The sequence below is a fragment of the Drosophila busckii genome, chromosome 2L, assembly GCF_011750605.1.
Source record: "Drosophila busckii strain San Diego stock center, stock number 13000-0081.31 chromosome 2L, ASM1175060v1, whole genome shotgun sequence".
Lineage (NCBI taxonomy): Eukaryota > Metazoa > Arthropoda > Insecta > Diptera > Drosophilidae > Drosophila > Drosophila busckii.
Window position 1 is genome coordinate 13,646,542 of NC_046604.1, and position 18,172 is coordinate 13,664,713.

Consider the following 18,172-nt stretch of genomic DNA (forward strand, 5'->3'; position numbering starts at 1 on the left):
ATGCTTAATAAAAGTACAATAGCAAATAAATTAAAGTCATACAAATACAAAATTAAAGTAAATTAAACTCATACAATAAATATTGTCACTAAATTTGTGTAATTTTTTTAAATAAATTTTAATATTTTATTTATTTATATTGCAGCTTGGAGGGCAAACATTTGCCTTTGCCTCCAGCCATGAATGGCACACAATGGGGTCAAGCTACTATGGCGCGCAATCTGGAGAAAGGTTGTCCCTCTAACAAACCTTGCTCCAATGTTATATGTCCCGATCCCTTCGAGTGCGTAGATCTATGGAATGTGTATGAGTGCACGTAAGTTTAAATTTTATTAAACTAAAATATATAAAACGCATTGCATTTAAACAAAAAAAACAAAACGACTACGCGGACTGTTGACTTAAGTTTTGTATTAAACTAATGCTAAGCATACGCCACGTGTGCAGCGCCAAATCCCAAACAAGCAGCAAACAATTCAACACTTAAGGCTTAAACAATTAAAGCTGTACAAAAATATATATATATATTATATATATATGAACTAAGCAAGTACGTTAACTAGCAACGGCTTAGCCTAGCGCAAAATTCATTTAGGCTGCTGTTGGCCGCTTCGTTGACAGTTAACGTTGCGTAACAAATCAATCGGATTAGGTACACACACACACACACACATAGCTATAACGCACTTGAGCACAAGAAACACAAAAAGAAAACCTCACACGTGGCGTTCTTATGCTTAGTTGGCTTTCGTTGCTTTTTATTTTTATCAAATCAATAAACAGCTGACTTATTATTTGCGCTGTACCCAACTAACAGTGAACATATTGGTCCAGCTTTAGCCAAGTCTAATTTATATATATAATATACATACGTGTAGTTGCGGCGAGGGACGTATCATGTCGCCCGATTCAAAGGGCTGCATGGATCGCAATGAGTGTCTCGATATGCCTTGTCTCAATGGCGCCACTTGTATTAACCTTGAGCCGCGTCTGCGCTATCGCTGCATCTGTCCCGATGGCTTCTGGGGCGAGAATTGTGAGCTGGTGCAAGAGGGTCAGACCCTTAAGCTGAGCATGGGCGCCTTGGCGGCCATACTCGTTTGCCTGCTGATCATACTGAGTGAGCAATGCCCCCCACCCAACCCAACCATTATAAGATATATGCTATGCAACAACAACAATAATCCAAAGTTAATAATATAGCAAGCAATTAGTGCTTTTAGCGCCTGCCCTAGACTTAGTTGTTGTATATTTATAACTAGCTAATTTATTGTTGTTATCATTGCAACATGCGCCCATCATCAGCATCAGTTTATCATTTTTCAATTTCAATGCCACTTACTTTTATTTACTTTAATCATCAAACTCCACATGTAAATTGTATGTCAAATGCACAAAATCCAATCACACATTCATTTAAAATCACATTTGACAATTCATAGAAGAAAATATATATGCATATCATCGTCATATATCAGCTTTTCAACTCTGATTTCATCACATCTCGTATTTATTTTTGCCAAAAACTAATTTTAAATATTCAACTGCTATTCATTTTACTGCTGGGCGAATTTTACACATACACACATTCGCCTTTGCTATTTGTCGCACATTATATTGCTCTTTTTTCTATATGCTATATATTCATGTTTAATTCACAACTCAATGTCTATATATATTTGTTATATGTGTGTGTAAATATTTTATAATAAACCAACAAAAGCTGCAACAGCAAGGTATGTACTACTCACAAATAGTTGCATATTTTTATATAGTTGAATTTTGAAAAAAAAAATATGTTTTCAATACAATTTTCCAGCAGTTATTTATTTACCTAACATTTGGCATAAATTGTAGCTGCTGCCCAAATGTTCATTTCTTTTATTCCTTAGCATAAACATAAATTCTGAATAGCAAATATTTCTAAATATTTAAGAAAATATTAAAAAGCTACAAAAATGAATACAAAGAGCGCTTTGGGTATAAAAGCGTTTTTAAACGATTTAAAATATTTAACTAAAATATTTAAAGCAATTATTATATGCAAAACGCTGCTACCTTAAATGAACTTTAGTAATTAAGTAACAATATATTTTTAAATTTAAATTTACAACATTTTTCTGTCTTTCTCTTTCTCTGAGAATGTTTTGTGCATTAAACAAAAACATGCACCTAGGTAAGGCAATTAAAAGCCACAGCCTAAGAGCTTTAGAAAGACAACCACTTTGCACACATGCACTTAAAAAACAAATACACACACACACACACGCACACACGCTGAGAACTGAAGAGCTCTAACGCCTTCAGGTAAGATAATAAATGTGTGCAGTCAAAGTAACAAGTTGCCCAGCAGCACAAACGAAAACGAAAATAGTTCGAATAGACAAAATAAAAAGCCGTAGCTCAACTTGCTGCATGAGCAATGTGCAAGATTTTTAGCTCTTGGCAATCACAATGTACCGAAATCCACTTGAGCAAACAGCTCGGGCACCAAATTGTAAGCGAAGGACTCCAGAGTTCCTAAGACGGCTGCTCAAAGTGGATTCGCCTGGCAGCATTACGGCTGCTTTACTCTTTGTTTTTACCGTCGTTACTCCCATTTCTGTCTGTTACTGCTTCTATTACAAAATACTTGCCACACACACACACACAGACATAGCTCAGCACAGCTCAGCTTAGCTCAGCTCTTGGGCTTGCGTGTGTGTAAATAGCTAGAAAAATGTCAGTTCAAGTTTAGAGCATTGATAAATTTTTATAGCAGCTCCCACTCCCACTCCCACTGATATTTGCCCTTGGTGTATAGCAAGGTAAATAATGTGCAAAAGTTAAGTGGGCAAAGCAGCAGCAGCCACGTCAAGTCAACTTTAACTAAAAGTTAATGACGTAAAATATGGCTGGCGGGCAAAGCTTAAAAAAATAAAATAAAAATAGATTTATATATATAGCAAACGCAGCTTTAACTATGCACTTGGGAGCAATCAAGCAGGCGCAGCGCCAAAAACTATGCAACTACTTTTTTCGCACATTTTTGACGCTGATTTAGTGGCAAAGTTTTGCGCTTTGCACTGCCCGCTGTGCGATTTGTTTGACTCGTTGGTCAAGTTTCCGCTGCTATTTGCCAATAGTCGTCAATATATCAAAAGTGTCGTTGTCTGCGCTTGAAAAAGGTTTGCTTAAGTCGCTTAAAGATGCGTCCAGTTGATAAATTTAACTGTTGGTGGAATTTTTGTAAAAAAAAATAAGCATGGGAGGAAAAAAAAAAATATTTATATGAATGAATGGATTAAATATTAGAAACACTTTGAAGCCTAAGCGCACAATAAGTTGCTGATTATAAATAGAATATATTTTTTTATATTAAAAAATATTTTAAATTAAATATAATAAGAAGAAAGACAACAATATATATTAAAGCTAAGAAATCAAGCTAAGAATTTGTCTTCAAGATAAAGAATGTAAAAATTCATAAAATTATTGAGGATTATTTCTTAAAACTTTATTTTATTTATAAGAACACAGCGCACTTATAGCTTCAAATTTAATTTATTTACTATCTGCAAATCAATTAAAACTTTTTGTTTAGCCAAAGCGTCGCTTCCCCTTTTTGCTAACCAAAAAACTTTCACCAACAAGTATTATGCATAGCAAAAAACTTGAAGTTGAGTTTATTTAAATTTTTGCAAATGCCAAGGTTAACTTTAGTTTATGAAAACTTTGACTGGCAAGGCAAGTTTATGGCTTTTGTTGCCCGGCATTAGCCTTGACTTGCAAGACTTGCACGTAAATCCATTTTAGCCACATGTCAATTTGCCAAAGATACAGATACTATACTATATAGTGTAAGACACAGTGCAGAGAAATTCTCTCGCTTGCAAACTAATCAAAAGAAAAGTTATAAACAAATGCCACAAACATTTGAAGCAGCAGCAGTTGTGAAGAACTTTATTCAATTCTTGCCACAGCACAATAATCATAAAGCAAAAGCAGAAAAAAAGTGCAAGTGTTAAATAAATAAAAACAAAAGTGCACTTAAGCTATATGTATGCGTGTGTGTGTGTGTGTGACTGTCTGACAGTTTGTCAAGGGCGTTAGGGTTACAATAGCAAATGCATAAAATTTGTAAACAAAAAAGAAAAAAAGTGAAAGACAGGCAAATCCATAAACTGAAAACGCGACAAAGCGTAAAATAATAACAACAGCATATATGTGAGTGTAATATACAGGGTGCTAACTAAATAAATAGTTGAGAGTCAGTATAAAGTTATAAAATAAGTCAGCGAAATTGAAAATTAAATTAAAGCTCAAGCTAAAATACAAATTGTAACTCACTAAGCAATTGCCTATGGCTCACACTGTATGCGCGCACACCCTGTATTTCACTACAAGTCTTTTGTTTTTCGTTGACAGTTTTTTGTTTTGTGTGGCGCTTGGGGTAAATGCAAGGGAACATTTCAAAAACGGTAAACAGTACGAAAAGAAAGTAACGAAACGAAACCAAAGCAAGCGTAACAATATGCAAAAAATATAAAAACAAAAACTTTAACAAACAAACCCCAGCCCCACCCACTCACACATACATGGAAAGAAAGAAACTTCGACTTGCATGCTAAACAACAAATTTGAAATAATCTCTTTTTTGTTTTTCCCTTTTCCACACACATGAACACACACACACACACACTTAACTTTTATGCACATACACAATTGTTATGCTTGCGTGTGTGTGTGTGTGTATCCTTGTCACGTTCAGTTGTCCTGCGGGCTATAAAGTCGCTGGCAGCACTTGCGTCAACGACAACGAATGCTTGTTGTTCCCTTGCCGCAACGGCGGACGCTGTCGCGATCATCATCCGCCCAAGAAATACGAATGCCAATGTCCTTTGGGCTTCACCGGCATGCACTGCGAATTGGAGTTATTGGCCTCGGGCGTCCTAACGCCATCGCGTGATTTTATTATAGCCCTCGTGCTCTGCCTGAGCACGCTGCTATGTAAGTATGAACTCTTCCGATCTGAGTGTGGGTTAGCTTAAGTAGCTTATAAAATTAACATAAGATTAAGTCGAACAGCCGAGTGTTGGGCATGTAAGTACTTGGAATCATAACAAATCTTTGCATGCATATGAATTACCTTTGCATAATTAAAAACAGCTAACAATATATTGAAGAAAAAGCTTTAAAAAGGCTTTAAAAGTGTTGCTAACTGATAATATATTAATCAAATTATATTAAGTAACATTAACTTAAGCAAAATACTGCACGCATCTTAGAAAAAAGTAGAAAACTATTTTATAAATTGTAAAATAATTTATTATTTGTTTTATCCGCTACTTATTTCAAGTTTGCTGTATTGTTTTTTATTTTTGTCATAACTTAGTGCAAAAGTATTTTTTTTTATTATTTATTTATAATTGCTGCGAAGACAGTATAAGATTGTAAGCCAAATTAATTCAGCTATAGCTACGGGGCCTTAAGCTAACATTTTTTTTATCAGTCCAAAAATATTTTTAATTGATCATAAAAAAAGAAAGTATTTATTAAAAGTCTTGTGAGTTTAAATGTGCAAATTTTTCTTGCTTAGTTACATCTTTTCATAGGTTGAAAAACTAAAAAAAAAATTAGTAAGCAGCACAGAAGTTTAGTTTAAGGCAAACAACAAATTTGCAGCATTAAAATTTTTATTTATACAATTTTGACATTTTGTCGAAAATTCGAAATTTAAGCAAAGATAAAAATTTTAAAGCTTCGAATGTAGTTTGTTCTACTGTTCAACTCACAAGTCTGTCATTTGGCCAAGTTACAGCTTTTGAAAGTTTGATACATATTTTGAATAAAGTTGCTGCTAGTGAAAGTGCATAAATGAAATTAAATGCGACCAACTTTAATGCATACGCTCGTTTTATCTCGTAAATTGAATTTCTTTGATGCATTTTATTTTTGATAAAATATGTTTTTATATGCGCTGCTGCAATTATTGCAAAATTGCAAGCCGATGTGTCGTTTAAATATTAATGAAAGCGACAGCGGCAGAAAATTAATTTTATCATGTCAGTGCACAAGCAGAAACATAAAGCAAACATATATACATATAGTATATATATACAACAATTTATCAGCGGTGTAGTCGACGCCTAACGGAAACGCTTGAGCAGCAAACATCAAAAGTCATTTCCGCAAATTACATGCGGCCATAAATTACGTCCCATATTGATTGAATTTTTCGTTGTGGGCGTGGCCATCGAAGTGCCTTGACATGTAAATGAAAAAGTAAAATTGAGCGCAAAGCGTAAAATGTGAATTTAAGTAACGCAATAATTGCAATTACAATTACAGCTCTGGCTACAGCTCCGTACAGTCCGTACGTCTCCGAAGTTTGCGCTTTACTTTGTTTAGCTGCCAAATTACTTGCGGCAGAAAGTTTCATGCAACAGATGCTGCAATATGCTGAAAATGCGCGCGCGCCACACAAAATTAGAAAATACACACACACACACACAGAGCTTAAAGATAAAGCCAGAGCAACGTACGTTGCGAGTTGTCAGTGTTTGTCGTTGTCTGATTTTGACCAAAAACAGAAAGAGAGAAAACAAAAAAATGCCAGTTACATTTACACAGCGTAGCTTAGAAACTGGCACAACAATGTGCGCCATATTTGTTGGTATTTTTTCCCTTTTCTACTATTTTTTTTTTTTCGTTTATTGCTTATAGCACATTTTATGCATGCCTTTTGCTCATTTTTTTTTTCCAAGAATTTAATTAAGATTTTTTTTTCGCTTTCGTTTGTTATATTTTGAAATTGTAGCTAGCACAGATTTTTTTCCATATAGATATATATTTTTCTGTGCCCGCAAATTGCTTTGCTCTAACCCAATTTCATTTTATTTTAGCATTGGCATTTAGTTTTATATACTAGCCAGTAGTCGTAGTAGTTGTAGTACCTTTAACCAAATTGTTGTTGCATAGCAGTTTCGGTTCATTGCCAAAACAAGTTTTAACTATACAAAACTTTATTTTCCATATTTAGTACTCGTGCTGGTCTTTGTGGTGTACAATCGTCGACGCGAGGCGCATATTAAATATCCCGGACCCGACGATGATGTGCGCGAAAATATTATCAACTATGATGATGAAGGCGGCGGCGAGGATGATATGACAGCCTTTGATATTACGCCATTGCAAATACCAATTGGTGGGCCAATGCCGCCAGAGCTGGCGCCTATGAAAATGCCTATAATGTGTAAGTTGAAGAGAGAGAGAAAAAGTTGCTTAAATCTTACAGATTTCCTGCAGTTTGTTGGTGATTTTGTTGGTGAAAATTCACCAGCGCTTAGTTACTCCAGCTTATTGCTTCTGGGTAATTAGCATACAAAGCAAAGTGACATGATACTTCAGCGTGATAAATGTTTCACCAATACTCAACCAATTTGTTCACCAATGAGTCACCAATGCTTAGTTACTGTAGTCTATTGCTTTAAAATTAGCAACAAAGCAAAGTGACATGAGCTCCCCATGATAATTTTTCACCAATGTTTCACCAATTTATTCACCAATGAGTACTGCTTCAGGCTTTTTTAACATTATATCAATTACTAAAACAAACTTTTGCTTTTTGCACTGATTTTTCCACAGATCCCGTAATGACATTAATGCCCGGGCAGGAACCCAATGTGGGCATGTTCATTGAGGAGCATAAAAAGCGCGCCGACGGCGATCCAAATGCGCCGCCATTCGATGATTTACGCAATTATGCGTATGAAGGCGGCGGCAGCACAGCAGGTTCACTCAGTTCGTTGGCCTCAGGTAAATAAAATTTGCAATTAAAACGATAAACAAGATAAGCATTTAAATTAGTCTAGACTGCCTGCGCCTGAGCTAAGCTGCTTGAGTATGCTAATTAAAAGTAGCCTCAACTTTGTTATAAATCATTTGTTTATAATAAATGTGTACTATTTAAACAATTGCAGCGCAGCGCGGCTCAGAGGCAGCTGAATCAGAATATTGGGTGTAACAAGTAAACAATTAATTAGCATATTAACTTAAGCAATTTCGTGTTTGTTTTACAATCTCTTGTCTAGGCACCGATGATGAGCAGCAGGAGTACGATTACCTTGGCGCCTGGGGGCCGCGTTTCGATAAGCTGGCCAATATGTATGGCCCGGAGGCGCCCAATCCACATAGCACCGAGCTCGAATTGTAAGTTCACAGCCAAAAATACTCAAATTAAAGAAAAGTAGCAATGCAAAACTTACATTGAATACTAAAGCGCAGTTAGTTAGCCACAAACAAGTTGCATTTAAAATTAAACTACATACAGACAACTGTCGCTTGTCGCTGTCTCTTTCTGACTTACACACAAAGAAGCGCAACCAAAGAAGCTGTTGGCAAAAATATAAAAAAAAAACACTCTTAAGTTTAATATATAAAAACAAAAGGTAAATCAAACACATTTGACACACGCGAAATGACATTTGTAAAAAATACTTCATGAGCATTTAAATTTAAACGAGAAATTTATATTTAATGATTAAAATTAATTAATTTATTAAGCATATAGACAAGACAACAAAAATGAATTTTTCGAAACACTTTTTATGAGAATGAAGACGAGTTAATGCGTTGACGATGAGCATAGATCATACCAAAGCTTAATTTAACATTTAAATCTTTTAATTTTTACAAACTATTGCTTTAAAATTAAACAATTATAAACATACATACATATATATTTGTTGTGCATATTATTTTAGTTTCTCAATTTAAACAATTTAATTTTATTGCTGACGAGTCATACTTTTAGCTCATAGGACAAAATGAAAATTCTTCGCTTGAATGAGTATTAACAATTTGTTTAGTTTCTAAGCAACTTGACAAAAAAAAAAACAAAAAGCAAAAACAAAAAAATTATATAAATGAATACCCAAAGACTGTTTTCGTTCCATCATAACAAGTACATACATATAAACAAATACAAAAAATGAAATTATTATACATAAATATAAATAATTATAAATATAAATGCGAAACTTTTAAACGGGGCGTTCTGTGTGTCGTCGCCACATTGTGTATCACTAAATTTAAATTTAAAACGAGCATAGAACTAATGCAAAAACACAAAGTTCTAGCCAAGCTGCAAAAACAGTTTCTTTGAATAACAACAAACAACAAAACAAAATGCATACTACTACTAAAAAACAAATTCTAATACGAAAACTTAAGCTATAAAAACTTGAAAGCGTTGCCATGCGAGATGAAAACAAAATGAGAGAATTACCTTTAGATGAACTTAGCGCAATTGATATAATAATAAAAAACAAAGTAATGGAATATACTTAACAGCAAAGCATATGATAAAGAAAAAAAAAGTATTTTACATTGTATATATTATTAGTTTTTAGCACGTAAATTTGCAAAAAGTAAAAACCACATATTATAAATTGGTAGCAGAACCTAAAGTCTTATTAAGTCATTAAACAAAAACTAGAAATAAATGCATACAACAACAATTGAAATACACTACAGACATTTCATATATAGGTACTTACTAAACAAAAAACAAACAACTACAACTGCATTTAAATACAACTTTTTCCACACGACAAACAAAAGTTGAAGCGTAATAAAATTCAAATGTTTAGCTTAGCATTTTGGCAGGCAGCATATACTATAAATATTTATTGTTTTATTGCATATTTGAAAAGAACAAAAACTTTTGCCTTTTGCATTTATTTTGAAGCTCATTTATGTTCGAAAGTCAGCCAAGTTTAGCATTATAATAATATAAATAATAGTAAAGACCGTAAGTACATGCATATAAAAATCATAGAGTTTTCCAGGCAGCTGCCCAATTCCTAAACAGATCCAATAAGCTCGTTTCAGTTTTAGGTTCGAAAAGTTATTCACAAATTCATATAAATACCTAAATGTAACTGTAACAACAAAGAGTTGACTATTGAAAAAGAGTGCAAAGATTTTTAACGTAATTGTTAAACCATACAGCGAAAGAAAAGAATAAAAAAGAGACGATATTGAATAATCAAGCAAAGAAATCTTTAAGCAAACTATAAATATTTATATAGCACGCAATAATTGCTGTACTTGTTTCAAAACATTTTTAAAAGCACCATAACTGTTAAAAAAAATATATAAAAAATTATAGTCACACATTTTAAAAGACTTCAATTTCAATTAATTTTCAAAGTACAGCAAACTAAATACACACACACACGTTGAACACTGCCAATTTATACAAAATATATATTTTAGTTTTCTAAAACAAGCAACTAAATTCAACGAAATATTTTATAATTTATATTAATGATTTTAATTTATATCAATTCAGTTTACAAAACATTCTTGCTGAATTATTTGCACTCAATATGAAATATATACAAAACCATATTTTATATTTATAAACAAGAGCAGGCCGACATGAAAATAAAAATAAGGTTAAATACTCATTTATACACAGATATTTGTTATATATTTTGTAACGTAAGTTAGTTGCATATACACAAGACATACACATAAATATATAAAGCACACACACACATACATATGCACACTCATTTCGAAAATACTGACATAACTATTTGATAACTATGTATTTATATTGTATGCATTTTTTACCAAAACAACAACAACTGAAAACTAAAACCCTCTTTAAAAAAAATATAAATTATACAGACACAGACAGAAAAAAAAAAAAACAATTTGAATGCAGTTTTAGATAAATTTGCATATAAGTATATTAATTATGTAAAATCACAGTAAAAGTAAAAAAAACAAAAATGAATTAGTATTAAATAAATTACGCATAAAATTTCATAATTCATTAATGGATATGAAATAAACACTGCAACGCAAATTGAAGCGAATATAATGAATAGCTCTTGACAGTGTGTGGCAACTTTAAAGAATAAAACAAAAAAAAACTTATGCAGCAAAAAACAATTGAGCAAAATGTTAAGTTAAGGCAACTAAAACACAGACAGACAGACACACACACACACACACACGCATACATACATACATATAGACATTTTTACACAAAAAAATACAAACAACAACTGCAATTATATTAAACGAAATTATTATAAAATAAAAAAAAAACAGAAAAAATGATGAAAAAAAATGAAAAGTGAAAATGAACTAAATAAAGAATCTGTAACGTTATATGGAAAACCAAAACCCAGACTGAGTTTTAACTTGAAACTTAAATACTTAAATGTACTTTCGCTTTCTAGCAAAATTTCATTAGCTGACGCACTTAACTTGAAATATTTTCAACATACATTTCAAGCTTAAAAGATAGCACAACACATTTAACTACCTGCCATAAAATTCTCAAGCAGCAGCAGCTGAAACTCATAGCCGAACTCATAAACGTTGGCTCAAACCAAAATCAATACAATTTTGGGCTAAATGCCCGTCAGGCAATAACTACGAACTTTTACTGCAAATGAACAACGACAAAACCAAAGTACGGGATTCTTCGATACTTCATAAATAAGCAACGGACAAGAACCCAAAGCGAAACGTAATGCAAATATATCTCAAAGATGAAAAGGACGACGCACATCCCAGCCCCTACCCGCTGTTGCTTTATAGCTTTTACTTAAAATTCCAAACAAAGTGTAGAGCAAAGTGTGTCCAGCATCCTGAAAAAATATAAGCTTGCCAATATTATTGTAGGTTCGTTTCTTACATAAACAATATACACGTTACTCTTTGATAATATATTATTTTTTGATAGCTCCAGGGCTTGCAGCATTGTATCAACATTTGCTAAAAATAGTTGTGTAAAGCCACTTGTCGTATGCGCAATTTGTTGTATAAAGCGGTCTTAAACAATTGCCTGAACGTGCCACAGAAGCCGCAAGCCGAGACAAATGCTCAACAGGGAGCAATAATATACTAAATTTGATGCTTCATTGGCGCCGCACACACACACACAAGCAATTTTTATTATATTTGTTTTGCCTTTGTCGAAATAGAGACGCATAAGGAGCTGCTTACTTTCTTTTATTATTTTTTTTTGAGCGCTTGCGGCTGCATTATAAGCAAATGTGCTTGCAACACATATTGTGGCAAGCTTGTTTGTTTGCTTATGCAACAAGCACAAGCTAAAACAAATAAGTCACAGTCTGTTGCTCTATAGTATATTTACTATTTGGCCAGCTATTGACTTTACATGAAATATAATTTACACTTCCTGCTTTAAACTCCTAACAAAAGCTTTTTTGTTGTCTTTATTATATTCCCAAAATTCCATTAGCGTTGTCAGCACTTGACAACGCTGGCAAAAATTTCAAATCTCGCACCCACGTACAAAAGCGTGCAACATTTTCTTTTTTTTTTTATATACATGTACACACAGATGTGTGACCATGCATACGCCTACAGGATAAACGCATGTCAGCTGCTCTTTCATTTTGTTGCTGTTGTTGTTTTTTTTGCTGTCTCCCCCTTTTTGTGTTCGTCTACAATATTTCAATATTTTGCCAACATGTCACACAGACGACATTCATTTCCTATAGTCAACACGCACAATTTGTCGCTTTCAAATGAAATGAAATGCTCCAAGACAACAAGAGCATGTGCGAAAAAGGATGGCACAGAAAAAAGCGACTGAAAGCGTGAGATTCAAATGTTGTGCAACGGAAAAACTTGCGCAGCACAAAAAAATAAACACATGTGTATAAAAGCAGTACTTGGCTTTAAAATACCCTGTAAGCTAGTAGGATGGATGGTAGCTTTTATATTGAATGTAAGTAATTTCAGAAATAAATAAATTCGCGCATAACTGAACTATAATTAATACTGCGAAAGTTACGCAAAGGTAAGTATGGTACGTATTTTATCTTAAATTTCCTTTGCAGCATCAGGCGGAAATAGTTGCCAATATCAATGCTGCATCTTTGGATATTAATAATTGCTTTAGCGGCAGGGGCTATTTATACATTAAGTACATTCCATCTCTTTAGTTGTCCTTTCAATTCAAAAAGGACATGCATTTTCGTGCTCCTGGTCATCAATACTATCGAATTGCATACCAGAATATCCAGGATCGTACAAAAAAAATTGTGCCAAGTTCGCTGCTTAAGTCTTTTTTGTTTACGTTTTGTTTGGCCAAATTCCATCATATTTTAACTCCTGCTCCTTTGTTATCCTGTCGATTCAAAAAGGACATGCATTTCTGAGCTGCTAAGCATCAAATCTATCGAATTGCATACCAAAATATGCAGGATTGGAAAAAAAAATTTTTTGAAAAAATTTGCAGGGGGTAGGTCGCAAAAATTGGCCTTTAAACACAAAATGTCCTTTTTCTCGGAAACAACAAGGACTACACGGATGTCCTTTGGTATGCAAGTAGTGCTCCTTGAGAGCTTTCAGAATGTACCACTCAAAGGACGAAAATCCTTGCAGGAGCCGAGAAAAAAAGCTTTCTTCGTATACAGAAAAAAAGCTATATACCCGATCCTTGCAGGATCTGGATGAAATGAGTGCTCAAAACGTTGCCTGCTCAAAAAGGACTATCGACTGACAAAGGAACATCAGATAGTCTTTGCGGAAGCACTACTGGACACCAAATGGACACCTTTATCCTTGCAGTTTCGGAAAAAGGCAATTTGTGTTTTGGGCCACTTTTTGCGACCTACCCCCGCAAATTTTTTCAAAAAATTTTTTTGTCCAATCCCGGATATTCTGGTATGCAATTTGATAGATTTGATGCTCAGGAGTTTAAAAATGCATGCCATTTTTGAATCGGCAGGATAACGAAGGAGCAGGAATTAAAATACGTTGCAATTTGGCCAAACAATATGTAAACAAAAACAAAAAAGACTTAAGCAACGAACTTTTTTTGTATATATTTATTTATCGGTATAAATCTCGGCTCCTGTAAGTATTTTCGCCCCTTGAGTGGCCAACTGGACAAAGGATGTTGACATCGTACTGCGGATTAAACTAAAATGCTTATACTTAACTTACTTACATTGAGCTGTATCAAATCCATTTTATTTGCATTTTTATTATTGTAAAGTCAAAATTTAAGTTAAGAAAATTTCTCTTTATTTATAAATAAAATTATATATATATAAATACGCAGAAAATTATATTAGCTGTAAATAAATATAAATTTAGATTATATATAAAGTGCACAGTCAACAGCAATTTCCATCCAAAGCTTTATTACTTTTGCTTTCTGAGTAATTTTGCATACTATTTAATGTGTGTCTGGCAAATCTGAGAATCAAGCAAGCCCCTTTAGTGCTCTGCACACAGAGCATATGAAAAACCGTAACATGTAACGTTTGTGAGTTTCCCGAAAGCGAAAATCAACACACTCACCATGTTGTTGCTGCTCTTGTTGTTGTTGCTGTGTAGGCAGTCTGTTATGTAGAGCCCTTAGGGGCAAGACAAGGCAGCATAACAAGTAGCACGACTGCTGGTCCAACTAGACAGAGAGACAGACAGGCAGACAGACACACGCACACAGGAACGGTTACGGAAATACTTAAAAGCAACAAGGCTTGGGAGCAGCGTAACAGAATTTTCATTTGATTTGAGAGAGTTGAAACGGCACAATTTAAATCGCAATCAAACTTGTAAACTTGGGCTTAGTTTTATGTATGTGGCCAACTTGTCAGTCAATCAAAGGTCACAAAGGGTTCCAGGCCAAACCAAAAATGGGACCTAAAATGAAAATAGAATATAAAAAGAAGTAGCCAAAGCATAGCAACTGACAAGCATTAGACAAATGGTAACATATTTAATTTTGTGGCTACAAATTACTTAATGAATGCACATTTAACCACAGGCACGCACCCGAAAAAGCCTCTGTTCGTTACTTTAGACATTTCAGCTACACTGTAAATAAAATGTAAGCATAAATAAATTATTATATAAACTGTTTAATAAAATGTTATAATTAAATAATAAAATGCTGTGTTTTATTGAACTAAATGGAAACTAAAGTAAAAAATAGACAGCCGCACAGCCTTTTTATCTATAAATCAGCTAAATATTTACTGAAGTATACGATATTTCTACTCATTTTAATTGTGCTTTTAATACCAACATAAAATGTTTAAAAATACAGGTAAGTTCCATTTGATTTGAGCTACAGCTTTGCATTTCGTTTGATGTGCTTGTTGACTGGACATTTTCTTTCTGTGTATACGAATTTGCATAAGCTTCTACCTCTTTGCACAATGCGTAGAGTGAGAGCGATAGAGAGTGAGTGAGAGAGAGACTTGTGACTAGCCTTAACCACATACAAAATATATCAGCACACACAACTTAATTGTGCCCAAAGACATTTTTGGGTGATTTGCTTTACTAAGCTGCTTTTAATTGCCAAAACCCAGTTTGTATATATGTGTTGTATGTGTGTGTGTGCGTGCGTGTGTTGGGATATCAAATGGTTAACCGCTATTTGTAATATTAATTGCTCATAGCTGAGCTAGTTGAGCACACACACACACACGAACACACGAAGACTCTGCCTAAGTTAAATTAATGTTGGCTTTGCTGAAATTAAATGTGATTGCGTACTAAGCATATTTATTACATGTATAAGCGCTTGTCCATTAGTAATATTTTATTAGTTACAATTTCCATTTAAGCTGCAGGTTGTGCAGAGAGCCACTGCAACTTAAAACGGATCTATAAGCTTATCAGCTGCCAATGCAGCAACAAGCAACAGCAGAAGCAGCAGCAGCAACATTGGATTGCTCAATAAGCTGCACATTAGCCCAATTAATTTGAGTTAACACGCAGCTCTCTCTATATGCGTAAGAGTATGTTCGTTGGTGTGTGTGGTTTCTATTGCAGCCACAAGCAATCATCAGGATATACAATCAGCAAAGCAAGAAGTTGCAGCAAACTTTAAGTTGAGCTGAAATTAAATGCACGAAACTGAACTAAAATAATTTGCCTATTAAATAAAGCTTAGTTCAGCATTTAATATGCAGAACTGTGTGTATAAATAATATTTAGTGATTAATTAAAAAGAAAGCTCAAACTGTTGGCAATCAAATACAAAATGATAAATTATTTACTCTATTAGAAAATCATAGATATATATAATTTTATCTGCATTTTTTTCTACTCATCGTTGAGTTACCGATTAATTTAACTTGAACTTGTTAGCGCATTTAAAAGTCAACTTTAAGTGGCTTCGACGTTTGCGTAAAATACGCAATTTATTGTTTTAACTTTACTTTTTTTTCTGCCTGCACAAGCATAAAGTTGGGCAATTGCTTTTTGCGCCTTCACACGCAAAAGCGACTTCATGCAAGTAGTTAAAATAATAATTATTATTCCTTGAGTTGTTATTGTTGTTGCTGCTCTTTGCTGTTAAAAACAATTACAATTTAAATTATGAGTGAAAAGAAAGCAAATATGAAACAAGTATGCCGCACAGTTATTAACTTTTGTTGCCGCTGCGCTGCGGCCACTGCTAGCGCCGTTGCTGTTGTGGAAATTCATTTGCACTCAAGAAAAATGCATATTACGTATACGTACGTATATTATGCATACGTGTTATGACTGCCTGCAAAAGGTCTATAGCAACAGACAGTGTGAGAGAGAGAGAGAGCGAGGGAAAGCGTTGGCCAAACGTATTTTATGTGAATTAATCAGCGCAATTATGCGCGAGCGTAATGTAATTTATAAAATGAAAAATGCACGCACAGTGACACCAAAATAATTTTAAAAGCAAGGCAATTAAATGTTAAAAGGCTTGAGAAAGTAGCAGAAATTATTGAAATAAAACTAGCAAATTAAAATGCAGCAAATTAATAATCAGCACAACAAAAATTAAACATAAATAGAGCAGCTAAAAAATGTATTTTAAGTATTTTATACAATATTTTAATCATGCTAATTGTACTTTAGTTATACTTGCTTATTTGGGAATTAAATTGAAGCTGTTGCCAACTTCGATTTCTCGGCACTGCGTGCATTTTACATAAATACACAATGACAATTTACACACACACACACACACACACACACACAGACCGACAGCATACACACTTGAATGCAATTGGCTCTTTCTCTTTCTCTCTCTGTTTCACTTTGCACTCAACACGCGGCAAATGAATTTTACACATTTTTTTATTTGAACAGATAAGCCCGCTGCCAGCCCCCCTGCCACTTCCCCTCCCCCTACACCTTGGGCTGGCATTTATTATGTGCTTTCAGCAGCTTCGTACCCGTCAAAAACTTTACCCCAAAGAGTTTATCAACGACCAGCGCTGTCACTTATACCACTCACATCGCTCTTCCTATAATGATTGCAACTGCTGCTCAACTTGTTGTTGTTGTTCCTGTTGTTGTAACTGGAAGGCAGAGGAGCGCACATATGCAGGACTTACGCACTTGCACTCTTTCATTAAAATTTTTGCGCTGTTGGCTTTTATTAAATGCATATGCCCCCTACCCCTCACACACACACACACGCACACAAATGAGGCTCTGCTTGACCAACAAGCCATCGGCAACGCATGCCTGGAATGCTTTCATACGTTTGTATGGTGCTGGGTGCGGGGAAATGCAATCAGAAAAATGTTACATAGTTTGCACAGCCAAATTGATCATTGATTTTCATTTCTCTTTTGCTTTGCTCCACTTGCACCGCACTCCATGTGACAATATTCGTTAACTGCACTTGACATTAAAGGTAAACGATTTAATTTGCCCGCAAGCCACACACACTTTGCACTTGCGGCGACGAACTCAACTGAGATCGCCCGAGCTTAGCCTTAAGCAAAGCAACTCATTTTATATTTATAAGAGTTACTCTTGCTTAACTTCTTTGTTTTCAAGGTGCTGTCGTTGAATTATTTTGCATATAAAATTAAAAGACTTAATTTGTCCGCACACACACTTTGCACATGAGCGAAGAACACAACTGAGATCGCTAGCAAAGCGACAAAGCTAAAGCAAGCCAAACAATTTTAGCTACTGCGTCGACCGCTACTTGTGAGAGTAACTTGCGCTCTCTCCCTGTTTCTTTCTTTGCAAAGCGCTGCCGGCAGTTTAGCTTAGGCTTAGCTGCTGCTCGTGTGAGTAACTTGCGCTCTCTCGCTGCCTCACTCTCTATCATTCTTTCTTTGCACAGTGGTTAGGTTAGCGTGACTGCAAACTCACACAAAATAAATCGTTTGCA

The 18,172-nt window shown here is 34.4% G+C and overlaps 1 protein-coding gene and 1 long non-coding RNA gene across 10 annotated transcripts in view; one reads left to right on the forward strand and one right to left on the reverse strand.

The window, feature by feature from the left end:
• Positions 1-8,701, forward strand: part of LOC108607828 (neural-cadherin) — a 90,206-nt gene extending 81,505 nt beyond the window's left edge. For 4 of the 8 annotated variants that reach the window (XM_017998881.1, XM_017998883.1, XM_017998884.1 and 1 more), the window contains 5 exons: positions 146-316; positions 879-1,120; positions 7,022-7,234; positions 7,627-7,797; positions 8,073-8,701. In XM_017998881.1, the coding sequence (XP_017854370.1) occupies positions 146-316; positions 879-1,120; positions 7,022-7,234; positions 7,627-7,797; positions 8,073-8,194 (919 nt within the window). In that variant the 3' untranslated portion in view covers positions 8,195-8,701. Of the gene's footprint in view, positions 1-145; positions 317-878; positions 1,121-4,750; positions 4,990-7,021; positions 7,235-7,626; positions 7,798-8,072 lie in introns of all 8 variants that reach the window. The other 4 variants (XM_017998882.1, XM_017998885.1, XM_017998886.1 and 1 more) reach the window with 1 other exon arrangement.
• A 5,430-nt stretch (positions 8,702-14,131) lies between these two features.
• Positions 14,132-17,807, reverse strand: LOC108600997. 2 transcript variants are annotated; one of them, XR_001915211.2, is made up of 3 exons: positions 17,279-17,800; positions 14,347-14,865; positions 14,132-14,270 (listed from the first exon to the last, which is right to left on the reverse strand). It is a non-coding gene; the product is annotated as an uncharacterized LOC108600997 (long non-coding RNA). The 2 variants fall into 2 exon arrangements; XR_001915210.1 differs by having other exon boundaries at positions 14,134-14,691; positions 14,824-14,865; positions 17,279-17,807.
• Positions 17,808-18,172: the final 365 nt, after the last annotated feature.